At 42.3% G+C, this 27,661-nt stretch overlaps 2 protein-coding genes, 1 non-coding gene and 1 pseudogene across 3 annotated transcripts; 2 read left to right on the top strand and 2 right to left on the bottom strand.

Moving 5' to 3' along the window:
- Window positions 1-1,920: 1,920 nt before the first annotated feature.
- On the bottom strand, window positions 1,921-2,027 carry LOC147938221 (small nucleolar RNA R71). The gene has a single exon (XR_015567571.1). It is a non-coding gene; the product is annotated as a small nucleolar RNA R71 (small nucleolar RNA).
- Window positions 2,028-11,993: 9,966 nt separating this feature from the next.
- Window positions 11,994-15,659, bottom strand: LOC147938220 (replication protein A 70 kDa DNA-binding subunit E-like). The gene is made up of 6 exons (XM_087465533.1): window positions 15,639-15,659; window positions 15,267-15,534; window positions 15,099-15,195; window positions 14,878-15,002; window positions 14,716-14,800; window positions 11,994-12,099 (listed from the first exon to the last, which is right to left on the bottom strand). Exons 1-6 carry the CDS (start codon window positions 15,657-15,659, stop codon window positions 11,994-11,996), a joined length of 702 nt encoding a protein of 233 aa, XP_087321659.1.
- Window positions 15,660-17,016: 1,357 nt separating this feature from the next.
- LOC147938219 (uncharacterized) lies at window positions 17,017-17,905 on the top strand (annotated as a pseudogene).
- Window positions 17,906-26,455: 8,550 nt separating this feature from the next.
- LOC147938218 (uncharacterized) lies at window positions 26,456-27,380 on the top strand. Its single transcript, XM_087465532.1, has 2 exons — window positions 26,456-27,082; window positions 27,162-27,380. The coding sequence occupies exons 1-2, from the start codon at window positions 26,456-26,458 to the stop codon at window positions 27,378-27,380; spliced, it is 846 nt and encodes a 281-aa protein (XP_087321658.1).
- The last annotated feature ends 281 nt before the right edge of the window (window positions 27,381-27,661 follow it).

Below are 27,661 nucleotides of genomic sequence, written 5' to 3'. Positions count from 1 at the left end.
CAAGGAAGATCCAAGAGCATGAAGAGCCACCCGAAGATCCACCCGAGGAGTTACCCGACTTCACCCTCGTGTACCTTATCTAGTAGACCATCGGGCAAGTCTGGGAAGCTAGGTCAAATGGGTTTCCATATATAAACCCCCTCTTTCCCTAGCTCGCAAACGAGCACGCCGCAGACCCTCAAGCCAGAAAGCGAGAGCTTCTGTGAGAGAAGTGAGCGACTCAACATTTTTCTTCTTGTTTTGCATTTTTATTTTGTTGTTTTCTTAGATTTTTATTCCTTACTTTTTCTACTCTACTCTATCTTTTAATACAATGTCATTTTTGTTTATTTTGATTGCTTTGTTATTCGTTTCTATCTCCGAGTAGTGTAGTAAAGTTTCTAGGGATGGGATAGATGATTTTGTGTTCTTGATCGGTTAGGATGCTTTAGTTGATTGTGATGATTGATAAATTTCCTTCTAGGTTGGTGTTCTTAATGCTCTCAACAGACCGAAAGGTTGAGATTAGATCTAGGGCGTTTACCATGCTACAGGCCGAAAGGAGTAGATAAAATGCTTGATTTAGCCAATGCTAGAGGTTTACTTAGCTCTGAGTGACAAAATCAGATGAGTTTAAGTCTACTGACAATAATGAATCGTTCTTAATGCCTGCTTGTTCATATTGCTAGTGCGACAGTGTGGTAGTGTGTTCAAGGTTGATTGTTGCTAGTGCGAAAGTGTGGTGAAAAGGTCTTAGAGGTTCATTGTCTAGGAAATAATTGCTTGAGGCATGTAAGGCATCCGTACTGGTCTAGAACACTTAGGATTCGATTACCCCCATCCTTAGGAACTTTTGTATTTTATTTGTTTGCATTTTCTTCACTCGACCACTTACCCGATCAGGGACACGATAAGCTGCATCAAGTAATACCTCGAGATGTTCATATCTCACTTGCATACTCGATCACCCCACTCGATCACCCCACTCGATCATGTACTCGATTGCTTGCATCGAGTGCTTAGGTCGTGTGGTTTACTTGTTTATATTCTTTTACTTTGTCTATTTTAGGATTGTTAGAACCAAAACCTTAATTGCTTGGCTTGACTTGTATTGTACTGATCATATCCTTCCTGCTAGCAATACACAACCATTTGGATTGATAACCCTTTGTACTACAACTGCATAGGGGATTGATACCCTTGGTGAAAACCTAGTCTATCAATTTGGCGCCGTTGCCATTTGGTTGTTTTAATTTTGCTACGTTTAGGATTTCAGGACTTGCTAGATCAAGTTCGTTTGTTTATATTTGTTTCAGATACTAACTTGTTTGCTTTTGCATTGTTTGTTTTGAATCTCAGGTACAACCCGAGCACCCACTCGACCCGTCACTCGATCATCTGGATCGAATTGATCCTCGTGTACACACTCGGATACCTACCTATGCATGCAAACACGATCCAGAGGTAGCCAGAACCTGAGTCCATTCATCGACAACATCGATAGACCTCGGCTACTCAGACAACAACAGATTCAACCGGAACCAGCAATCATTAAGGAGATGATGAATAATCAGAACGGTCCACCAGCTCCTCAAGAAAGGACCAATATAGGAGCAGGAGATGCTCCGACTACTCACACTCAGAGGAATGGCATTGTGCCATGAGATCAAGAGTAGTCTCATCCAAATGATACAGAGCAATAAGTTTCATGGACTTCCAATGGAGGACCCATTGGATCATCTGGATGAATTTTATAGGCTCTCTAGCCTCACTAAGATAAATGGAGTCAGTGAAGATGGATTAAAGCTCAGGCTTTTTCCATTCTTTTTGGGAGATAAAGCACACATCTGGGAGAAATCGCTCCCTAAGGAGTCCATCACCACTTAGGAAGCGTGCAAGAAGGCATTCCTAGCCAAATTCTTCTCCAACTTCAGAACCGCAAGGCTGCGAAATGACATTTCTGGCTTTGTACAGAAGAACAATGAAACGTTCAATGAAGTTTAGGAACGTTTCAAGGGGTACACTACTCGATGTCCACATCACGACTTCAGTAATGCTTCATTGCTGAGCACACTATACAGAGGAGTGGTCCCCAAGATACGGATGTTGTTGGACACCGCGAGTCATGGTAACTTCCTCAACACAGACGTTGATGAAGGTTGGGACCTAGTGGAGAACTTGGCTCAATCTGATGGCAACTACAATGAGGAATATGATCGCTCTGTGCGATCTACAGGAGAGGAAGATGCCAAGTATAAGAGGGACATGAAAGCCCTCAATGACAAGCTCGATCAGCTCCTCAACCAGCAGAGGCATGTTCATGCTATATCTGAGGAAGAGCAGTTTCTACAACAAGATGGGGAGACTATGCAGCTAGAGGATGTTAACTACATAAACAACCAAGGAGGTTACAACAGAGGGTACAACAACTTCAAGCCGAATCCGAATCTGTCTTATCAAAACTCGAATGTTGCGAATCCTCAGGACCAAACTTACCCATCTGCAGTTCAAGGGAACCAGATTCAACAGAAGCCTTTTGTCCAATACAACCAAGGCTATGCACCTAACCAGCAATACTCAGGAACCTACAACAAACCACCTGGATTCCAAAAACAACAAGGTCCACCAAACCAAGCACAAGAAGCTGAGTTACGCGGTCTTATTCAGCAGATGATTCAGAATCAAGCTACAGCTTCTATGGACATCGCGAAACGGTTCTCAGAAATGAGCAACAAGATTGACTCAGGATACAATGACCTCAATGCCAAGTACGAATCACTAAATACAAAGGTTCGTTACCTGGAAGGCCACCATAACAACCAACCCGCACAAAAGATCAATCAACTCCCAGGTAAAGATGTTCAAAACCCTAAGGATTATGCAACTGCTCAGGCCATTTTCCTAGATGATGACTATGAGGATTACCTCACTGGGGACAGTGATGATCAAGCTGGGGAGGATGTGGGGCACCCATTGAAAAATGAGACCAAGTACTACATATCCGAGTATGAACCCGAGCCTTCACCCGAAGAGACTGATCGAGTTGATGATCGAGCACTGGCTCGAGAATCACAGACTGAAGAACAACCCGAAGTGGAACCTGACGACCTACACGATGGTGTTGATCGGGTAATGCATCGAGTAGATATTGAGAAAAGAGATTAGCCTCAACCACCTGCACTGGTAGGAGGGGAGTTAGAGGAAAAGTTCAATGCTGCACTTGACATTCAGTTGGAGGCGCTTGCAGAGCGAATGGCTAAGCGCAAAGCTCCACCACCTAAGCTTTTGCCCCCACATGAGCTTCAGCAGGAAGCTGCCAAGGAAGCAGCTCAATTGGAGGATGAGGTTAACGAAGCTGTCAAGGAGATCGGATTTGAGATTCTGAGAAGTGGAGTTTGCTTGGATCCTGAGCTGAGAATTGAGGAAAAACTTGAAGATCCAGTCGTGTTCGATAGGACTTCAGATCTTCAAGAACTGTTTGTGTGACCTTGGAGCCTCGGTTAGCATTATGCCGCTTTCAGTTGCCAACAAGCTGGGATTCACTGATTTTAAACCAAGTAAATTATATTTGGTTTTGGCAGATAGAACAGTGAGGCATCCTATCGCTATCCTGGAGAATCTGCCTCTAAGGATTGGAAGACTAGAAGTGCCTACCGACTTCATGATCCTCGATATGGACAAGGAACCGGATGATCCACAGATTCTAGGAAGATCATTCTTGGCAACAGTTGGTGCTGTAATCAAGGTGAAACAAGGCAAGATCAAGATAGAGCATGGTGAGCATTTCAAGATGGAGTTTAAGGTGAAAAAAGGGATTAAGAGGCCAACCATTGATGGTCAAGATTTTTCCACTAAGACCAAACAAAGGAAGGTGCAACATCTTGAAGAGGTCAACACCACATTTGCCTTGGAACCTGGACAAAACCTGGAAAATCTTTTGAACCAGCCTACTATAGTGGAGAGGATTCCAGAACCTCTTCCACATGGATCCCATACTTAAGGAGCATGAAGAGTCAAGCTTAGTAACTTTAAACAAGCTCACTTGGGAGGAAGTCCCAAAGGTATCTTTTAATTTTAGTTTGTTTGTTTTATTTACCTTTATTTAATTTTTCTCTTTTTCCAATTCTATAAAAAAAAAAAATGGAAAATTGGAAAGAGGAAAAATTGGGGAACCCGAGTGTCAACCCGACACCGTACTCGACGCGCCTGATCGTGTCTATGTTTGGGTAGCGAGTGAAGTCTGAATTCCACAAGGAAGCCCACTCTCGTTGAAGCCCACCAACCAAACCCTAGCCTATTTAAGGGGTTTCGACATTCTCTCCCCAAGCATCAGCGATAAGTGTCTCTTAACCCTAGAGTTTTTGCTTTCTAAAGTTTCTATTCTCCTCTCTCAAAGAGCTCTATTCGATTTTTTTGGACTAACCCTATTAATCTCGAGATTTAGTCTTCTTTCTCTCAAGGATTCAATAATGGAGCCAGCCGCTAAAACCTATCAAAAGAAGGGAAGAAGATCCACCTCCGCCGCTGCTACAACCGGAGATGATGCCGCCGAAGTTCGAGAGTCTCAAGGGAGAGGAAACTTTCCACATTCCCAACCGTTGGCTGGACGTTTTGCCTCCCCAACCTGATGCACAACCCGATCGACCACCCGACCAGATGCTCGAGTACCCGATCGTGTAGGCTCCTGAGTTTGCTCACCGAGTCCTATGGCGAGTACGGTCCGCCGTTCTCCTCGACGTTGGGACCTGTCTACGTCCGAAAAGACCCTTACCGACCCTATGGAGGTCGATTCTAATGCTGGAGGAGAAGAGCAAGGAGAGATCCAAACCTCTCGATCAAGGAGTAGAGCTGCGATTGCAAGGGGGAAGAGACCGGCTTCGGAGAAGGCTGAGAAGATAGTTGAGAGAGCGGTTGAGGAAAAAGATCAACACGCCGAGGAGGAGGAAAAGGAGAGAGAAGAGGAGCAGAGAGTGACGACCCGCCAAGCCTCGCGGAGGCTGAAGCAAAAGGAAGTAGACACTCCGGCGAGACTATTCAAGGTCTTCCGGAAGATGAGCTTTGTTGGTACATGATACCCTCACCGAGAGACCATGAAGCAATTGGGAATCGCTAGAGATGTAGAATTTATGTTTGATATGTGCCACCTGGGCCAGGTGATGTGATCTCACCTTGAAGCATATGAGGAGGAGACGGTCCACTTCCTTTCAACCTTGAAGCTGCACTATTTCGAGGACCACCCGACCCTACTACCTGATGGGGGGATCGGGTTTATCACCTTCTCCTTGAGAAACAAAGACTACCGACTGAGTTTCAAGGAGATGGAGAAGCTGTATAGCTTCAAAGCTGGTAGTGGAGAAGGTATGGAGGTTAGCAAGGAGGAGATGAGGTCCCTATGGCTGACAATAGGAGACAAGCACCCCTACAAGTCCACAAGCTCCAAATCTGCTCAAATAAGGAGCCTTGTCTTGAGGTATTTTCACAAGTCCCTTGCATGCACTCTTTTTGCTAGAAAAGAGACTGGGAATGTGAACGACCATGAGCTCCAACTGTTAGATATTGCATTGTGTGGAGTTTTGGATAGCGCTAGGGATGGAACACCGCTAGTAGGAGATGTTGCGGATACTAGCATGTTCTTTGTGCTACTCGATCAATTCCTATACTTGAAATCGTGGGCCGTGAAAAGAAGAGAAGGAGGTGGAGAGATCTCTATTGGGGGGACTAGTCACACCAATACTAGTGGCATGCGATGTGCCCTTGAAGGGAATTGTACATGAACCAAGGTGGCTGGATGCGGACTACCTCGTGCTGGTGAGATTTTTGGCCTATGAGAGGCCTAATGACATGACGCTGTTCAAGTTTGTCCATCCAACCGCCGGAGCTGCTCAAATGGTCCTACCCAATGTCATATGCACCAAGGTTTGGCTGGGAACCAACATTGACTTCGCCCCATCTTTGGAGGAGCTGTACAACCCGGAGGAGGAGTCCGAAGCTAGAAGAAAGAGGAGACCGGGCAGAGACAAGTAGATAGCTCGGAGGAGTTTGATTTTGAGGAGTATGTATGCTCCCAAAAGCAACCGGTTGGAGTGAGGGAAGCTCACAAGAGAATCGGCTGGCTGATGAAGATGGAACAAGTTCTTGGCAAAGAAGGTAAAAGACCTTGCTGGTTCGGTGAAGACAATGGGAGGTCAAATCAAGGAGTTGCAAGACAAGGCAAGTTGTGCCTTGGCTCCTACCTCGGCACAAGCACCTAATTGGATGGGGAGAAGCGGACCGCTGGGAAAAACTCGAGGACTGCCACCTCCGGAACCTCAAAGAGCATCATCATACGAGCCCCAAGCTGAGGAGGACATCACCCAACCAGAAGCATCGAGGAGAAGCCATTCTGACGCCTACCCGACGCCCAACCCGATGGGATACACGATGAACTATCCGATGCACCCGTCGAGCACCCAATCGGGTGATTATGCTGGAATCTTCCTTCCGCCCTACCAGATGCCATTCATGATGCCATACACGATGCACCCTGCCAGTGGATACACGGGTGATCATTCTGGACCTCTGCCGCCATTTTCGTCGTACTACCCGATCCCCTACCTGATGAGCTACGCGATCCCACCCTCGATCAACACCTCGGATGCTGGTCCGAGTAAGTCGTCTGTGCACATTACTGAGCTTTCTGACGAGCAAACACCGGCACCTGCTGAAGCCGGCGACGACCCTGGCTACACGTTGGTGAGTATGGAGGCTGCTGCAACCTCCTTCTTCTCCAACCCATGAGGTACCATATTCATCCAACACTTGTATATACCATTGCATTTAGTTTCATTAATTTTGTGTGATTCTTGGATTCTTTTCCAACTTTTATTTACACAGGGACTGTGTAATTTAAGTTTGGGGGAGGGTCCTAGAATGTATTTAACATTGTGTTTTATTTTCTTATTTTTATTATTTCAAATTTTTGCATGCTATTTTTATTCATTTGAGTCTGCATCTATGTGCATTAAAAAACCCAAAAAATTTGAAAAATCTTGAAAAAAAAAAAAGAGTGTTCATGTAGTTGCATTTACATATTAGGATTGAGTCTAGTTTGTTTCATATAGGATTGTTGCATATGCATCTTAGGGGACAATGATTAAAACCACCTTGTTTAAAATCAAACCTTTGGATTGAAGCTATAGCCCTTAGTCACAATTCATTGTTGCTAGATCAGTCTTTGGAAAAAAATGAAAAATCTTTGCTTAGACCCTTTGTGTCGATTGAGTGCTTCCTCCACTTGCTTGAACATTAGAACATCTCTATATTATTGGATTTAATTTGAACTTTAATTGTCTTGCTTATGGAACTTTAATACTTGCTCATGGTAACTCTAAACGCGGGTTAGCACTCCACTTTTTACCAATCTTTTCGTTTAACCCGATTCATTTGTCCTACCCATGAACCCAAACCTTTCTTTCAAATCTTGTTGTGAATTGTTGAATGAGGCCTCTTTCATTGTACTATAGGTTGTGAAACCTTGAGAGTATTGAGAACAACAAAGAACTGCCTCTTGATTTAGCTAAGTTAGATTTGAACTAGCTAATAGATTCGGTTTTGAAAGTTAGGTGGTTAGAATATTCATTTGGGGTTGGGTTGTGGAATAATAAAAAAAGAGAAGAAAGTCCCTAAGGTTAGAATCAATTAGCTCTAAGTCTCATAGTAAAAAAAAAACAAAAAAAGAAGAAAAATTCTTGCTATGTCCTAGATAGAAAGAAAAGGATATATACATATTTATATTAGCAGTTTAGCAAAGAAAAAGAAAAAAAAAAAGAGAAAAGAGAAAGAGCTAGGAATTTAAAGTTTAAAAGTCTAAACCTTAGGGAATAAATAAAATTAAAAAAAAAAAAAGAAAAAAAAAAAGAGTTAAAATCAAGGATGTGGGTAGTTTAATTCTGGGAGGTTTAAATAAAAAAAAGAGAGTGAATGAGAAAAGGGTAGATCATCAAGAGTTAAGCTTTGTATGCCCAAATTGTTCTCAGTCTTAGATAGTTTTCACAACTGTCTAGCATTCCATTTTGTTTTTCGAGAGAAAACCACCAAAAGAATTTGTTTGAAACCACCTTACTAAAAAGCCTTACCCTTGAAACCGATTGAGCATGATTCACCTTCCATTTGCAAGAATTTGCCAAACACTTAATTGAATGTGAAAGAGATATTCTTTATCTTTAGTTGGAGGTTGAGATAGATCGATGCAAGGTAATAAGCATAGAAAAATATTTGTAAATATGTTGATTGATCTTAGCACCATTAAACTATCTTTAAGGACTATAGCTTGAATCCTTCGATTAGCATCTTAAGGTTATGAGTCCCCACTTTCAAACCATACCCTCTTACTTCCTTGATAGAGGACTAGCAAGATTTAAGTTTGGGGGTCTGATAACTCTCCAATTTACATGTTTTTAGCATCCTTTTTTGTCCATATTTTGCATTGTTCATACCTCTAACTTAGCATTTTTAGGTCATTTACTGTAGAAATTCACTTTTAAAGCATTTAGGGTGTTGCATTTCTGCATTTGCATATTTTGGATGAAAACAGGTGCTAAAGAGCCAAAAATGGGGAAAAACAAGGACAACTCGAGCATGTACCCGAGGAGCCATCGAACTACAAGAACAAGTCCAAACCCCAACACGATCGAGGAAGATCCAAGAGCATGAAGAGCCACCCAAAGATCCACCCGAGGAGTTACCCGACTTCACCCTCGTGTACCCCATCGAGTAGACCATCGGGAAAGTCTGGGAAGCTAGGTCAAATGGGTTTCCAAATATAAACCCCCTCTTTCCCTAGCTCGCAAACGAGCACGCCGCAGACCCTCAAATCAGAATGCGAGAGCTTCTGTGAGAGAACTGAGCGACTCAACATTTTTCTTCTAGTTTTGCATTTTTATTTTGTAGTTTTCTTAGATTTTTATCCCTTACCCTTTCTACTCTACTCTATCTTTTAATACAATGTCATTTTCGTTTATTTTGATTGCTTTGTTATTCGTTTCTATGTCTGAGTAGTGTAGTAAAGTTTCTAGGGATGGGGATAGATGATTTTGTGTTCTTGATCAGTTAGGATGCTTTAGTTGATTGTGATGATTGATAGATTTCCTTCAAGGTTGGTGTTCTTAATGCTGTCAATAGACCGAAAGGTTGAGATTAGAACTAGGGCGTTTACAATGCTACAGGCCAAAAGGAGTAGATAAAATGCTTGATTTAGCCAATGCCAGAGGTTTACTTAGCTCTGAGTGACAAAATCAGATGAGTTTAAGTCTAATGACAATAATGAATCGTTCTTAATGCCTGCTTGTTCATATTGCTAGTGCGACAGTGTGGTAGTGTGTTCAAGGTTGATTGTTGCTAGTGCAAAAGTGTGGTGACAAGGTCTTAGAGGTTCATTGTCTAGGAAATAATTGCTTGAGGCATGTAAGGCATCAGTACTGGTCTAGAACACTTAGGATTCGATTACCCCCATCCTTAGGAACTTTTGTATTTTATTTGTTTGCATTTTCTTCACTTACTCGACCATTTACCCGATCAGGTACAAGATAACCTGCATCGAGTAATACCTCGAGCTGTTCATATTTCACTTGCATACTCGATCACCCCACTCGATCCTGTACTCGATTGCTTGCATCGAGTGCTTAGGTCATGTGGTCTACTTGTTTATATTCTTTTACTTTGTCTATTTTAGGATTGTTAGAACCAAAACCTTAATTGCTTGGCTTGACTTGTATTGTACTGATCATATCCTTCCTGCTAGCAATACACAACCATTTGGATTGATAACCCTTTGTACTACAACTGCATATGGGGTTGATACCCTTGGTGAAAACCTAGTCTATCACTGCTCCATCAGTCTTCTTAATGGCCAGAAAATGTGCTAACTTAGTCAACCGGTCCAAAATGACCCAGATAGCATCAAAAGTTTGAGACACTGGCAATCCTACCAAAAGTCTATCGTGATCATATCCCACTTCCACTCAGGAATGGGTAGACTCTTCAGTAACCCGCCAGGAACTTGATGCTCAGCCTTCACTAGCTGACACACATCGCACCTCGCGACCCAACTAGCTACATCCTTCTTCATCCAGACCCAGTGATAGTACCTTTTGAGATCACGGTAAATCTTAGTCGCTCCTGGATGAATAGAAAACCTGCTCGCAGCCTCTCTCAGGATCTCCCGCCTCAACTCCTCATCCTTGGGCACACAAATTCGACTGTGCACCAAGATAGTACCATTATCTAAGACCAGATACACTTAATCAACATCCTTAGAGGCATTCACTAGCCCCTAGTCCTTCTCCTGAGCCAACCGCACCCTACTCAGAAGATCTGCTCTATCAACTGCCTCCAAACCCAACGGTTCCAGAGAAATAGTACACAACCTCAACGCACTGATCTCTCCTACCAGAGACTCCATCTCCTGCTCCTGACCAGAAGCTACCCTCTTCCGACTCAAAGCATATGCAACCGTGTTAGCCTTACCTGGGTGATAAGCTATCTCCAAATCATAATCTGCCACAAGCTCCATCCACCGCCTCTATCTCAAATTTAGCTCAGGCTGAGTGAATATATACTTCAGGCTCTTATGATCTGTAAACACCTGCACCTTTGCACCATAAAGATAAGATCTCTAAATCTTCAGGGCAAAAACTACAGCAGCCATTTCCAAATCATGAGTAGGATAGTTGCCCTCATGCTTCCGCAACTGACGTGAAGCGTAGGCAATCACCTTCCCATGCTGCATCAACACACACCCTAAACCAACTCTAGATGCATCCATGTAAATCACATAGGGCTCTCCCTGCTCAGGAAAAGCCAACACTGAAGTGGTAGTCAACATCTCCTTAAGGCTTGCAAAGCCCTCCTCACACTTCTGTGACCAAACAAAAGGAACATCCTTCCCTGTCAACCTAGTCATCGGGCGTGCCTTGCTCGCAAAGCCCTGCACAAATCTTCTGTAGTAACATGCCAAACCGAGGAAACTCCTGATCTCTGTGGCATTTTGTGGTCTATGCCAATCCCTAATAGCCTGAATCTTCTCCGGATCTACAAAAACCCCCCTCTGCAGAAACAATGTGACCCAGAAAACCTATCTCACGCTGCCAGAAACTACACTTGCTCAACTTGGCAAACAACTTATGTTCCCGCAGCTTCTGCAGAACTGCACTCAAATGCACTGCATGCTCCTCAGGACTCTTAGAAAATATCAAGATATCGTAGAAAAAAATGATGACAGACACGTCCAGAAACTCCTGAAACATGATGTTCATCAATCTCATAAATGTTGCTGGTGCGTTAGTCAACCCAAAAGGCATCACCACAAACTCATAATGCCCATACCTTGTCATGAATGCAATCTTCCTCACATCTGCCTCATCTATCAGTATCTGATGATAACTTGACGCCAAATCTATCTTGGAGAACCAAGTAGCACCTCTCAACTGATCCAACAACTCATCGATCCTAGGGAGAGTGTACTTTTTCTTCACAGTGACCTCGTTCAAACCCCATTAATCTATACACAAGCGGAGACTTCCGTCCTTCTTCTTAACAAACAACAAATCCTTTGTTCCCCACGGTGAAGTGATAGGTCGAAAGAATCCCCTGTTCAACAAATCCTCTGGTTACTTCCTCAGCTCTACTAAACTAATAATCAAGTATGCCAACATCAACTCGCTGCCACCTGAATATCACCAATCAAAAATCCTTGAGAACTGATCATCTCAACTGTGACCACTCTTCAGGTGATCCATTAAACATTTCGCCTCTCTGGCATTTCACATCCCCTTTCCAAAAATAGACAAGTCCTAACTATTCACAGAACTTTCTATTTATGGAAACTTTCCTTTTCTAGTACTTTCTATTCTTCCTTTGCAACGACACTTTCCATATTTAGCACTTTCCATATTTAGAATCCCATAATCCCTTAACCTATTCCACATCAAGATTTTATAAGAACTAATCATCTTATTAACTGTTCTCCAACAACATTGTCAGTAAATCCGCAATACGGTCATATCGGTCTGAGCAAAACCTGTCACCACACTCACAGCACCCGCTGGACCTCCAGCAACACCAGTAAGCACATCGGCCACACAACTAAAATCCAAGATTAAACCACCATCAACTCTCAAGGTCTACATTCCGTCATTATGTTTATACTCACGTCCTAGGCATTGCTTGTTCCAAACTCCTCCACCCTTAGGTCGCAACCTTCGGGCCATACCGATCACACTCTCAGACCAGCGGCTTCGAGTTATACCGTCTCACTCTTGGACAACAATCCTCAAGATCTCGGTAGCAGGAGAACTACTCATCCCCTTAGGGAAACATCATCCCCTCTAAAACTTTCGGAGCCCCCAACCCCTTGAGATATCGGTATTCAGGGAAACCACCATCCCCTCAGGAGCAACAATCCTTAAGGACTATAAACATCTTCCGACCAAAAGTATTTCCTATGGTCCAAGTATAACATTGCAATGTTACACCTGCCCATTCAACTTCTAATATCCAACTGAATTACCCACCTATGTAGTTGGAGAAATATCTGCTCCAACTACATATGTCCACCTACCCGCCTGTCTAGGCTCGATACCTCTCAAGAAGATTCTTGCACCGGTCATCTACAACTGCTCCATCCTCCTAACATAAGATGGAAAGTCCTCAACATCCCCAGCCCTCGGCTGCACCCCGCCACATGCAGCACAACTGGAGCCTCCAGTTGTACCCCTCTCGGTAACCGCTCCAACAGCACGCCAACAGATCCGCCAAGCGATCATCTCGACCATGGGATCCACCTGCTGCAACCCCACACCTGGGTTCCCAGCACCCCCGAAATTATCACCGGCTAACCCTTTCTGGTCTCTCCTGATACGCTTGCGACCGTCAGACGTACCTCCTCATGGAACTCTGGACCACACACTCGCTGGCCTCGGGACCCGCCCAACCATGACCACGACCACGTCCCCATCCACGACCAACAACTCAAACACCTTTAACCACTGCACTTCCAAGAACAGAGGCTAACAGGCAATCTTAACATTACAAAACATCATAAACTCAGCATGGAATCACACTGTAGGCTCGAAGAGGATGTTCTAGGACTCCATGCCCACACAATTAACTAACTCACATAATCAATCAAAGCTTGAAAATCCCAAACATCTACAGCACAAAGCCTAGTGAACCCAAACCTAGAACCGTAAGGGCTCTGATACCAAACTGAAACGACCGACCCATTTTTTTTTATAAATAAATAATAAATAAACTACAACTAGTGGTCCCGTACCCACTAGCCACCTAACCACAACCACAGCCAACAGCAAAAATAACAAATACCAATATCAAACATATATCCAATAATAGAACCAATATTATAACATAAACAATATCCAATATTCAACCAACAGGAAACATAGAACCAGCAACCTATCAATGTTTCTAATGACCCAACTCTAGCAACCTAGACAACAACCAATCGAGTCCCTAGAACATCCTCCTCTTCATTGCCTTGATTCCACGATCACACTTTGCTTTTACCTGCACCACAAACACAAATTGCAATGCATGAGTATTTTATAAACACTCTGTAAGGCAATCCTCCCATCTACTGGGCTATACACACAAGAAATAGAGACATCTCTAACCATCAACCAACAATCAACAACCAACAATAACAAACCAGGACCCTGCATCAACCGACACCAAGCATGCATCGACCGACACCAGTTGGGGTTGCGTCAACCGATGCATGATCTGCATCGAGCGATGCAAGGTTCACTTGCATCGACCAACACATGCTCGACATAGCACGAAAACCCTAGGTTTTACGCGCCGTCCTCGCACTTGCATCGACCAATGCACAAAGTGCATGGACCGATGCACATGCTGAGCATCGTTTTCTCTGAAGCTTCTCGCCGGATCTTCGTTCCTAAAACCACAAAACTCGATCCCAAGCCACAAGAAAGCTTCCTAACATCCCAAATAACAATCGAACAAGCCTAACAACACATAACAAGCAAATCAGAGAGATCTCCAGCTTAGATAAGCCATGGTCATGCACTTATCTTTGCCAAAACGATTATGAACCTCAAACAAGCAAGAAAACACTTCTAGGAAGCTCCTACAACGATCCCAGCAACAGATCTCTACAGGAAACAGCTTCCAATCTCCCAAACTCCTCAAGAACGCTCAAGAACACTTAGGAAAACATTTTGTCTCTTTTCTATCTCTCAAAAGTGGCTAAACACGACTAATGAGACAAAACTCGAGTTAAGGGTTTTCCAAACCCAAAACAGAGCGTTTAACTTAAGTCGAACCGCAGAAAACCAACCTTGCATCGACCGATGCACATAGTGCATCGACCGATGCACCCTCTAAACCGAGATTTCGGTTCGCAGATGTTACAATTCTCCCCCACCAAAATAGGTTCGTCCTCGAATCTCGAACAACCGTCAGTCAAGGACTCTTGTGCAACCGTCTCTACAGCCCGTACTCCTCCGACCGATCTACGAAAGGTCACCTCTAGGCGATAGACTCACGTTCCATGCATTATTTGCTCTTGGTTTTTGGACTTTCCTTTACTCATAGGTCTCACGTTCATAGTGCATCGACCGATGCACCCTCTAAACCAGGATTTCGGTTTGCAGATGTTACAAATATAGCACGTCTCGCCGAATAATATAGAATGGATATATATATATATATATTTTTTACTTCTTTCGTAACGCTTCTACTTCAGGCATAGGTGGATTTATCATAATTTCTGTAGAGTTGAAGGCATTGGAAATACTGTAGTTCCCTGAAATTTAAATTTAATTGTCAACATTAGTTTTGATAATCATAAATTTTATAATTTTTCATAAAGTCAGTAATTACCTCTCCATTCCTTCAAGCATGCAAATCGTATTACACAAAGGACAACAGAATCTTGATATTCCTTTATCTGTCTATCAAAGTTCTTCGTAAGATCACCCCACAACGTGCAATTCAACCAGGTTCCACTATAATACGAATGCATGATATAAGAACATATAATTTGATATAATTTGATATATTTTTACTTTTAAAGAATATATATATATATTAACAAATCATACATTAAATCTTGCAAATCGAAACTCAGTTTGACATTATCCTTCCCTTTTGTTTTGGCGCTATAAAGATTTCCGATACCAACGACCTGGCTGATAACATCTACAAAAAAATCATCTGAATAAATATATTTTTATTAAAATAAAACATTAAATATGAAATTAACAACTCACCAAACAATATATTCTTGTCTAATTCTCCAGCCAAGATAGAAGAAAATTTCTGGAAATATTTTTCTGGAACACTAACTGTGAATTCGTCACATGGTTTCACTATAGTGGTTCTATAAAAAACGATCTTAAATCCCAAAGAACTTGTCTTATAACTACTATCATAATCTACTAAACTGAATGTATCGACTATCTTAGACTCGCCGGCAGCGAGTTGGTTCTGAAATTTGGTGACCAAACCATCTTCAATAGATGAATGTATCCATGTACCCTATATATAATTGTTAGAAGTTAAAAAGCTTTTATCGTGATTTATTATAAAAATGATAGAGATCTCAATTAAACATTACATCTAATATATTTTATAAAACTTACATCACTGTCAACGAAGACCATCTATAGAGACTTGAATGATTTCCAAAGTCTTATGATACAGACTTTAATTTTGTAATGGTCTAGCGCAGTGTTGAGTTCGCATAACTGAGCAAAGGAACAAACATTCATCTTTTTTGAAGTCATATTGAGTTGTAGATATGACTTTTCAACACATTAGCGTATCAATATATGTAGAGATGCTACACAACCAACTTGATTTTTAGAATAATTAATTACTTTATTTTTAAGATGATAATGATGAATAATATCATTTATTTTCCTTTTTAGAATATTATTATATTTTCTTATTTAATTTTCAAATATATTTCATGATAAGAATGTAAACATATCATATATGAATTTTCTAAATATGTTTACTATCATTTTGTAAAAAAAAGTAAATTTTACATTTTTTTCTTATATAATTTTAAAGAAAATCATCAAGCACTTGTAAATTACTTTATCGTTGTTTTGGAATAATGTAAACATATAACATTTGAACTTTCGAATTGGATGTAATCTAAATTATGATGATTAGTTTATTATATATGTTATTTATAATTTGAGTTCCTAAATAAATGCGACTACCTTATTTAGTTAGTGGGTGGTATACATTATAATAGTAATAGACTTTGATTTGATCATACTAAATTATAAATTCTACAAATTATAATAATGGGCTCGGTGTATAAAAATTTCACAAATATCAATATGTCGACATTTGCAATCAACGTCTTTTTTGAAAATAAACAGAATAATGCTAATTTAATTTTAAATAACTCAAAATTTGTATGAAACAAACAATAAACCCATGTTTTTTGTCAATAGAACAAAACAATTACTTAATTTCAAAACTAAAATCTGAACAGAGTTCTCAATAAGGAATTTACTGCTTCTCAAAAGAATCCTCAACAGCAAGATGAATATAGGAGTCAAGTGCATTGCTTTATTTTGCAGAAGGAAAAATTTAAATCAGTATTGTTAATATCAATTAATCATTAAACAAATAAAGTTAGATTTGTTTATTACCTTAAGTCAATATCGATCCTACAGTCGGTATCATCCAAATCTTTAATTCTTGACTCTCCATGATCAATGTAATTGTACCTAAATGTTAGTTTAAATTAACGTATAATTCATATATATCCACATATTAAAAATATTTAATTGAAAAATGATCCGATATAAGAATTTGACTTACATGTACATGTAGTTTGCAAAGTCTTCACTCTTTGGGCCCTCTATTATGTCCGAGCATCCATCACCGTTGGTTAGGAGAACATTATCATCTAGCATCACCGATTATAAAATAAATAAACTATTCATTATCATAATTTACCGCATTGAATTCAAACAAATAATATTTTAAAATTATCAAATGACAGCTAGGGTTAGTGAGAAGGCGATTTTGGGTACGGGTGACCATGATGCTACCATGACTGACGTTGGCTCGAAAGATCGGCCACCGGGAGATCCCCCGGATGTAGGTGGATCGTGGGTATCAAAGGTGGTCAAAAATAATGCTGGTGTGCTGTTATCGCCGGATGAGATGGTAGATGCGGGGTTTGTGGATGATAGGGTTACGTTGGAGTTTCCGGATGGTGAAGAGGGTGAGCCGGTGATAACCATTGGCCAAGAGGTGCTAGAGGCGATGAACGGACTTTGGAAGTGGTGTATGGTTGTCAAGGTCCTCAGTAGAAATGTTTCTATTGCGGTTCTCCAACGGAAGTTGAGAGAGTTGGAAACCTCGAGGAGCGATGTATGTTATGGATTTGCCGAGACAGTTCTTTATGGTGCGGTTTGAGCTGGAGGAGAAATATTTGTCAGCACTAACTGGTGGGCCGTGGAAGGCTTTTGGGAGTTACCTTATGGTGCAAGGTTGGTCTCCCGAGTTTGATCCATTGACAAATGATATTGTTACGACGCCAGTATGGATCCGTTTGTCCAATATTTCGATCAACTACTACCATAGTTCGATCCTAATGAAGGTTGCCCGTGGATTAGGGAAACCAGTTAGAGTGGACCTCACCACGTCTCAATTTGAAAGAGCCTGTTTTGCTCGGATGTGTGTGGAGGTGGATCTAAGGAAAGCACTGAAAGGAACGGTGATGATCAACGGTGCACATTATTTTGTTTCTTATGAGGGACTGAGTACTATTTGTTCGGGGTGTGGAGTGTACGGGCATTTAGTTCATTCATGTCTGAAGTTTGTGCTAGTGCAAGAGGTGTCCCCTGTATCACAATCAGAAGTTCAAGGAGTTAGGTAATCGGGGCAGACGGAGGACGGTTTCACAGAGGTGAGTAGAGGGGGGAGGAAGTCTAGTTCACAGCAATCTCGCGTGGCGTTTGCAGCGGTAGGTTCTGGTCAGAGTTTGGAAAGAAATCTATAGGAGATCTCACAGAGAGATACGGAGAATATTGATATTTCCAATAAGTTTGATCAGTTGGAGGTGGAATCAATTCAACCTTCGTTAAGGGAGGTGAATATGCGATTTGGGGCAAATAAGGAAAATGTGCATGTTGATAATCGGGTGAGGAGGGAGCAGCTTATCACCCAAGTCAATGGGAATCAAGTTAATTCGGGTGAGGAGAAAGGGTTTTGCACGTTCCGTAATGGGCCTAAGGAGAGCACGGCCCAGAAGTAGAAAGGTCCGAACGATAATAACTCGCGCAGACAGCATAAAAGTCCTAAGCCAACTAATAATGGTTCTCCAGTTCTCAGGAATGGGAAACGTCTGCGAGTTGAGAATGGTGATGTTGGTCGTTCCGGGGGTGCTTTTACCAATGGTGGGAGTGTGATAGACAAGTTTTCACCCAGGGTATCAATTTCCTATGCAGTTGTAGTACAAAGGGTTATCAATCCAAATGGTTGTCTATTGCTAGCAGGAAGTATATGATCAATACAATACAAGTCAAGCCAAGCAGATATGGTTTTGATTCTAACAGTCCTATAAAAATTGAAAGAAAAGAATATAAACAAAGAAACCACACGATCTAAGCACTCGATGCAAGCAATCGAGTACAAGATCGAGTGGGGGATCTAGTAAATAAATGAGATATGAACAGCTCGAGGTATTACTCGATACAGGCTATCGTGGACCTGATCGGGTAAGTGATCGAGTAAGTAAAGAAAATGTAAACAAATAAAATACGAAAGTTCCTAAGGATGGGGTAATCGAATCCTAAGTATTCTTGACCAATAGAGATGCCTTACATGCCTCAAGCAATTATTTCCTAGACAATGAATCTCTAAAACCTTGTCACCACACTTTCGCACTAGCAACAAGCAACCTAGTGACAACAATCCTAAGTATTCTTGAACACATTACCACACTGTCGCACTAGCAATATGAACAAGCAGACATTAAGAACGATTCATTATTGTCAGTAGACTCAAACTCATCTAATTTCTTACTCAGAGTTAAGTAAACCTCTAGCATTGGCTAAATCAAGCATTTTATCTACTCCTTTCGGCCTGTAGCATTGGTAAACGCCCTAGATCTAATCTCAACCTCTCGGTCTGTTGACAGCATTAAGAACACCAACCAAGAAGGAAATCTATCAATCATTTACAATCAAACTAAGGTATCCTAACCGATCAAGAACACAAAATCATCTATCACATCCCTAGAAACTTTACTACACTACTCGGACATGATAACAAGAAATAAAGCAACGAAAATGAATGAAAATTGCATTGTATTAAAAGATATAGTAGAGTAGAAAGATTACAAGATAGGGATCTAAGAAAAATTATAAAAACTATGAAACAAAATGTAAAAACAAAAAGGAAAAATGTTGAGTCGCTCAGTTCTCTCACAGAAGCTCTCGCTCTCTGGTTTGAGGGTCTGCGGCATGCTCGTTTGTGAGCTAGGAGAGGAGGGGGTTTATATATGGAAACCCTTTTGACCTAGCTTCCCAGACCTGCCCGATGGTCTACTCGATGGGGTACACGAGGGTGAAGTCGGGTTACTCCTCGGGTGGATCTTCGGGTTGCTCTTCATGCTCTCGGATCCTCCTCGATCGTGTTGGGGTTCGGACTTGTTCTTGCAGCTCGATGGCTCCTTTGGGTACATGCTCGAGTTGTCCTTGTTTTTCCCCATTTTTGGTTCTTTAGCACCTGTTTTCATCTGAAATATGCAAATGCAGAAATGCAACACCCTAAATGGTCTAAAAGTGAATTTCTACAGTTAATGACCTAAAATGCTAAGTTAGAGGTATGAACAATGCAAAATATGGAGAAAAAAAGGATGCTAAAAACATATAAATTAGAGAGTTATCAGACCCCCAAACTTAAATCTTGCTAGTCCTCTAGCAAGGAAGTAAGAGGGCACGGTTTGAAAGTGGGGACTCATAACCTTAAGATGATAAGCGAAGGATTCAAGCTATAGTCCTTAAAGATAGTTTAATGGTGCTAAGATCAAATAACATACTTACAAATATTTTTCTATGCTTATTACCATGCATCGATCTAGCTCAACCTCTAACTAAAGATAAAGAACATCTCTTTCACATTCAATTAAGTGTTCGGCGAATCCTTACAAATGGAAGGTGAATCAAGCTCAATCGGTTTCAAGGGTAAGGCTTTTTAGTAAGGTGGTTTCAAACAAATTCTTTGGGTGGTTTTCTCTCAATAGAAGGAATGCTAGACAGTTGTGAAAACTATCTAAGACTGAGAACAATTTGGGCATACAAAGCTTAACTCTTGATGATCTACCCTTTTCTCATTCACTTTCCCTTTTTTTATTTATTTAAACCCCCTAGAATCAAACTACCCACATTCTTGATTTTAACTCTTTTTTTTTTCTCCCTAAGGTTTAGATTTTAAAACTTCTACCTCTCTTTTTTTTTTATTATTCTTTCTTTGCTAAACTCCTAATATGAATATATATATATATATATATATATATTTTTTTCTTTCTTTCTAGGAGACTATAGCAAGATCTTTTTCTCTTTTTTTTTTTTACTTAGAGACTTAGAGCTAATTGATTCTAACCTTAGGGACTTTTTCTTCTCTTTTATTTTTTATTCCACAACCCAACCCCAAATAAACATTCTAACCACCTATCTTTCAAAACTGAATCTATTAGCTAGTTCAAATTCTAAGTTAGCTAAATCAAGAGGCAGTTCTTTGTCGTTCTCAATACTCTCAAGGTTTCACAACCTATAGCACAATGAAAGAGTCCTCACTCAACAAATCACAACAAGGTTTGAAAGAAAGGTTTGGGTTCATGGGTATGACAAATAAATCGGGTTAAACTAAAAGATTGGTATAAATGGAGTGCTAACCCGAGTTTAGAGTTACCATGAGCAAGTATTCAAGTTCCATAAGCAAGACAATTAAAGTTCAAATTAAATCCAATAATATAGAGATGTTCTAATGTTCAAGCAAGTGGAGGAAGCATTCAAACGACACAAGGGTCTAAGCAAAGATTTTTCATTTTTTTCCAAAGATTGATCTAGCAACAATGAACTGTGACTAAGGGCTATAACTTCAATCCTAAGGTTTGATTTAAACAAGGTGATTTTAATCATTGTCCCCTAAGATGCATATGCAACAATCCTATATGAAATAATCTAGACTCAATCTTAATATGTCAATGCAACTACATGAACACTCTTTTTTTTTTTCAAAATTTTTTAAAATTTTTGGGTTATTTTATGCACATAGATGCAGACTCAAATGAATAAAACTAGCATGCAAAAATTTGAAATAATAAAAATAAGAAAATAAAACACAGTGTTAAATATATTCTAGGACCCTCCCCCAAACTTAAATTACACAGTTCCTGTGTAAATAAAAGTTGGAAAAAGAATCCAAGAATCACACAAAATGAATTAAACTAAATACAATGGTATATACAAAGGTTGGATGAAATGGGTACCTCATGGGTTGGGGAAGAAGGAGGTTGCAGCAGCCTCCATACTCGCCAACGTGTAGCCAAGGTCTTCTCCGGCTTCAGCAGGTGCCGGTGTTTGCTCATCAGAGAGCTCAGAAATGCGCACGGACGACTTACTCGGACCAGCATCCGAGGGGTTGATCGAGAGTGGGATCGCGTAGCTCATCGGGTAATATGACGGAAATGGAGAAAGAGGTCCAGAATGATCACCCGTGTATCCACTAGCAGGGTGCATCGTGTATGGCATCGTGAATGGCATTTGGTAAGGTGGAGGGAAAATACCTGTGTAATCACCCGATTGGGTGCTCGATGGGTGCATCGATTAGTTCATCGTGTATCCCATCGGGTTGGGCATCGGGTAAGCGTCAGAATGGCTTCTCCGCGATGCCTCAGGTCGGGTGATGTTCTCCTCAGCTTGGGTCTGGTATGATGATGCTCTTTGAGGTTCCAGAGGTGGCAGTCCTCGAGTTCCTCCTAGCGGTCCGCTTCTCTCCATCCAAGTTGGTGCTTGTGCCGAGGTAGGAGCTGAGGCACAACTTGCCTTGTCTTGCAACTCCTTGATTTGACCTCCCATTGTCTTCACCGAACCAGCAAGATCTTTTACCTTCTTCGCCAAGAACTTGTTCATCCTCTTCAGCCAGCCGATCCTCTTGTGAGCTTCCCTCACTCCAACCGGTTGCTTTTGAGAGCACACATACTCCTCAAAATCGAATTCCTCCAAGCTATCTCCTTGTCTCTGCCCGGTCTGCTCTCTCTTCTCAGCTTCGGACTCCTCTTCCGGGTTGTACAGCTCCTCCAAAGGTGGTGCGAAGTCAATGTTGTTTCCAAGCCTAACCTTGGTGCATATGACGTTAGGTAGGACCATTTGAGCAGCTCCGGCGGTTGGATGGACAAACTTGAACAGCATCAAGTCGTTAGGCCTCTCATGGGCCAAAAATCTCGCCAGTACGAGGTAATCCGCATCCAGCCATCTTGGTTCGTGCACAATTCCCTTCAAGGGCACATCGCATGCCACTAGGATCGGTGTGACTAGTCCCCCAATAGAGATCTCTCCGCCTCCTTCTCTTCTTTTCACGGCCCACAATTTGGGATAGAGGAATTTATCGAGTAGCACAAACACCATGCTAGTATCCGCAACATCTCCAACTAGTGGTGTACCATCCCTAGCATTGTCCAAAACTCCACACAAAGCAATGTCTAACAGCTGGAGCTCATGGTCATTCACATTCTCAGTCTCTTTTCTAGCAAAAAGAGTGCATGTGAGGGACTTATGAAAATACCTCAAAACAGGGCTCCTTATTTGAGCGGATTTGGAGCTTGTGGACTTGTAGGGGAGCTTGTCTCCTATTTTCAGCCATAGGGACCTCATTTCCTCCTTGCTAACATCCATTCCTTCTCCACTACCAGCTTTGAAGCCATATAGCTTCTCCATATCTTTGAAACTGAGTCGGTAGTCCTTGTTCCTCACGGAGAAGGTGATGAACCCAATCCCCCCATCGGGTAGTAGGGTCGGGTGGTCCTCAAAATAGTGCAGCTTCAAGGTCGAAAGGAAGTGGACCGTGTCCTCCTCATATGCTTCAAGGTGGGCTCGCATCATATGGGCCAGGTGGCACATATCGAATAGAAATTCAACATCCCTAGCGATGCCCAAAATCTTCATGGTCTCGCGGTGAGGGTATCGGGTACCAACAAAGCTCATCTTCCGGAAGACTTTGAATAGTCTTGCCGGAGTATCCACCTCCTTCTGCTTCAGCCTCTGCGAGGCTTGGCGTGTCCTCCCTCTCTGCTCCTCTTCTCTCTCTCGGTCCTCCTCCTCTTCCTGTTGATCCTCTTCATCAACGGCTCTCTCAACTACCCTCCGAAGCCGGTCTCTTCCCCCTTGCAACCGCGGCTCTGCTCCTTGATCGAGAGGTTTGGATTTCCCCTTGCTCTTCTCCTCCAGCATCAGAATTGACCTCTGTGAGGTCGATAAGGGTTTTTTCCGACGTAGACAGGTCCCTATGTCGAGGAGAACGGCAAACAGCACTTGCCATTGGACTCGGTGAGCGAACTCGGGAGTTTACACGATCGGTTACTCGAGTATCGGGTCGAGTGGTCGATCGAGTTGAGCATCGGGTTGGGGAGGCAGAACGTCTGGCCAACGGTTGGGAATGTGGAACGTTTCCTCTCCCTTGAGACTCTCGAACTTCAACGGCATCACCTCCGGTTGTAGCAGCGGTGGAGGTTGATCTTCTTCCCTTCCTTTGGTAGGTTTTAGCGATTGGCTCCATGTTTGAATCCTTGAGAGAAAGAAGGCTAGGTCTCGAGGTTAATAGGTTAGTCTCGAAGAAATCGAATAAAGCTTGAGATCGAGAGAGAATAGAAACTTATGGAAACTAAAAAGCTTTAGAGAAAAGAAAAGACTTATCGGTGGTAATGAGGAAGAAGAGTCTCGAAACCCTTAAATAGGCTAGGGTTTGGTTGGTGGGCTTCACCGAGAGTGGGATTCCTTGTGGAATTCGGACTCCACTCGCCACCCGAGCAAAGACACGATCAGGCGCGTCGAGTAAGGTGTCGGGTTGACCGTCGGGTTCCTCAGTATTTCCCTTTTTTATGAAAATTCAAAAATAGAAAAGTAAGATAAAACAAATAAATCAAAATTAAAACAAAACAAAAGATATCTTTGGGACTTCCTCCCATGTGAGCTTGTTTAAAGTCACGAAGCTTGACTCTTCATGCTCCTTAAGCATGGGATCCAGGTGGAAGAGGTTTTGGGATCCTCTCCACTGTAGCAGGCTGGTTCAACAGATTTTTCAGGTTTTGTCCAGGTTCTAAGGCAAATGTGGTGTTGACCTCTTCAAGATGTTACACCTTCCTCTATTTGGTTTTAGTAGAAAAGGCTTGACCATCAATGGTTGGCCTCTTAATCCCTTTCTTCACATCAAACTCCATCTTAAAATGCTCACCATGCTCTATTCTGATCTTACCTTGTTTCACCTCTATCACAACACCAACTGTTGCCAAGAATGGTCTCCCTAGAATCAGTGGATCATCTAGTTCCTTGTCCATATGATCATGAAGTCAGTAGGCACTTCCAATCTTCCAATCCTGAGAGGCAGATTTTCCAGGATCCCAATCGGATGCCTCACAGTCCTATCAGCCAGAACCAAATACAATTTACTCGGTTTAAAATCAGTGAATCCCATCTTGTTGGCAACTGACAGCGGCATAATGCTAACTGAAGCTCCAAGGTCACACAAACGGTTCTTGAAGATTCAAAGTCATATCAAACACGGAAAAGTGAAAGAACCGGGATCTTCTAATTTATCCTCAATCCGCAAATCAGGATCCAAGCATACTCCACTCCTCAGAATCTCAAAACCAATCTCTTTGACAGTTTCTTTAACCTCATTCTCCAATCGAGCTGCTTCCTTAGCAGCTTCCTCCTGAAGTTCGTGTGGGGGCAAAAGCTTAGGTGGTGGAGCTTTACGCTTAGCCATTCGCTCTGCAAGCACCTCCAACTGGATGTCAAGTGTGGCATTGAACCTTTCCTCTAATTCCCCTTCTTTTGGTGCAATTGGTTGAGGCTGATCTCTTGTTTCAACATCTACTCGATGCATCATCCGATCCACTCCATCGTGTAGGTCATCAGGTTCCACTTTGGGTTGTTCTTCAGTTTGTGATTCTCGAACCAGTGCTCGATCATCAACTCGATCAGTCTCCTCGGGTGAAGGCTCAGGTTCACTGAGTAGTTTAGTTATTAGCCTCATTTTTCATTGGGTGTTCCACATCCTCCCCATCTTGATCATCACTGTCCCGAGTGAGGTAGTCCTCATAGTCATCATCAAGGAAGATGGCTTGAGCAGTTGCATAATCCTTGGGGTTTTGAACAGCCTTACCTGGGAGTTGGTGGATCTTGGGAGCTGGTTGGTTGTTGTGGTGTCCTTCCAGTATCTAACCTTAGTGTTGAGTGATTCGTACTTGGCATTGAGATCATTGTATCCTCTATCAATCTTGTTGCTCATCTCCGCGAACCGTTTCGCGATGTCCATTGATGCTGTAGCCTGATTCGGAATCATTTGCTGAATGAGACCGCGTAATTCAGCTTCTTGTGATTGGTTTGGTGGACCTTGTGGTTGTTGGAATCCAGGTGGTTGGTTGAAGGTTCCAGAGTACTGTTGCTTAGGTGCATACCCTTGGTTGTACTGGACAAAAGGCTTATGTTGGAACTGGTTCCCTTGAACTGCAGATGGGTAAGTTTGGTCCTGAGGGTTCGCAACATTCGGGTTCCGATAAGACAGATTTGGATTCAGCTTGTAGTTGTTGAAACCTCTGTTGCAACCCCCTTGGTTGTTGATGTAGTTAACATCCTCGATCTATATAGTCTCCCCATCTTGTTGTAGAAACTGCTCTTCCTCTGATATAGCATGAACATGCTGCTGCTGCTGGTTGAGTAGTTTATCAAGCTTATCATTGAGGGATTTCATGTCCCTCTTGTACTTGGCATCGTCCTCTCCGGTATATCGCACAGAGCGATCATACTCCTCATTGTAGTTCCCATCAGATTGAGCCAAGTTCTCATTACTTGTTGAGGAAGTTACCATTACTTGTGGTGTCCAGCAACATCCGAATCTGGGGACCACTCCTCTGTAAAGTGTGCTCAGCAATGAAGCATTACTGAAGCCGTGATGTGGATATCGAGTAGTGTATCCCTTGAAACATTGCTGGGGGGGGGGGAACAAACCCACTTTCCGACGATCAATCGACTATTTGTTAAAAAAGTTTAGAATAGATATTCTAGCTTTGTTTGAAACGCATGCCAGTGGGGATAGAGCTGGTCGAATTTTTCAGGGTCTGGGTTTTGACAACTCATTCCGGGTTGATGCTGTTGGGCAGAGCGGTGGAATATGGTTGTTGTGGAAGTCCGGTGTTGGCAACATGGTGATTGTTGAGGCCACTGATCAATACGTTGTGGCTAACGTGGAGAACAGGGTAGATACATTGCATTTGATTGTTGTGTATGCCGCTCCGACAGTTTCTCGACAAAGTGGTCTGTGGGAGAAGCTACATTCTTTGATCCAGGGAATTGATGGACTGCTCATACTAGGCGGTGATTTTAATACAATTGTTCGATTGGGTGAGCGTACTGGGGGTAACGGGTGGTTGTCAGCGGATTCTTTGGCATTTGGAGATTGGATCAATGCAGAATCCTTAATTGACATGGGTTACCGTGGGAACAAATTCACTTGGAGGAGAGGAAAAGTGGAACAGAATTTTGTTGCGAAGCGGTTGGACCGGGTGTTATGCTGTGCTCACACGAGATTAAAATGGCAGGATGCTTTGGTCTCTCATCATTCGTTCCTAGCATCTGACCACACACCACTTTACGTGCAGTTGTGTCCTGAGGGAGTACGGGACCCGACTCGACGTCCCTTTCGTTTTGAGGCAGCATGGTTAAGCCACCCTAGTTTCAAGGAGCTTGTGCAGATCGTGGAGAAGGGATATGACTACACCAGAAGCCCTTACCGCTTTACGGGTGATACTAAAGAAATGGAACCGAGATGTGTTTGGTGACGTTCATAAAAAGAAAGAGGGGTTGTTAGCTGAAATCAAAGAAATCCAGGATACTTTGGAATTTGTTCAGACTGATGAGCTTTTACGCAAGGAAGAGTCTTTGATTCAGGAGCTGGATGATGTTCTGGAACAAGAAGAAGTGATTTGGTTCCAGAAATCACGCGAGAAGTGGATTGTTGATGGTGATCGGAATACTCGCTATTTCCACACCTCTACAATAATACAAAGACGACGCAATCATATAGATTCGTTAAAGAATGAGGAGGGGAGGTGGTTGACTGAGTCATAAGAGTTGGAAGAGCTTGCGGTGCAGTATTATAAACGGTTGTATTCCATGGAGGATATCGACAAACAGGGTGACAGTCTCCCAAGAGAGGGTTTTCAGCAGTTATCAGCTACGGATCTATGTGTTCTTAGTAAACCAGTTGTGGTTTCGGAGGTCGAGGAGGCGCTGAAGAGTATGGGTCCCTATAAGGCTCCTAGTCCAGATGGATATCAGCCAATTTTTTATCAGAGGTGTTGGGAGGTGGTCAGTGAATCTGTCACTGCTTGTGTCCTGCAATTTTTTGA

This window comes from Camelina sativa, chromosome 9 (assembly GCF_030686135.1).
Source record: "Camelina sativa cultivar CO46 ecotype springtype chromosome 9, ASM3068613v1".
NCBI classification, from domain to species: Eukaryota; Viridiplantae; Streptophyta; class Magnoliopsida; order Brassicales; family Brassicaceae; genus Camelina; species Camelina sativa.
This window is presented reverse-complemented; position numbering and strand designations above follow the sequence as displayed.

Excerpts from the sequence above, each read along its gene's own strand:
- LOC147938220 (XM_087465533.1), bottom strand. The coding sequence starts at position 15,659 with ATGGTCTTCGTTGACAGTGAT. Across the intron at positions 15,535-15,638 it reads TGGTCTTCGTTGACAGTGAT|GGTACATGGATACATTCATC; the intron begins GTAAGTTTTATA and ends AATTATATATAG. Across the intron at positions 12,100-14,715 it reads GTAGAAGCGTTACGAAAGAA|TTGTGTGGCCGATGTGCTTA; the intron begins GTAAAAAATATA and ends CTTGGATTTTAG.
- LOC147938218 (XM_087465532.1), top strand. The coding sequence starts at position 26,456 with ATGGTGATTGTTGAGGCCACTGATCAATACGTTGTGGCTAACGTGGAG. Across the intron at positions 27,083-27,161 it reads AAGAAATGGAACCGAGATGT|ACTGATGAGCTTTTACGCAA; the intron begins GTTTGGTGACGT and ends GAATTTGTTCAG.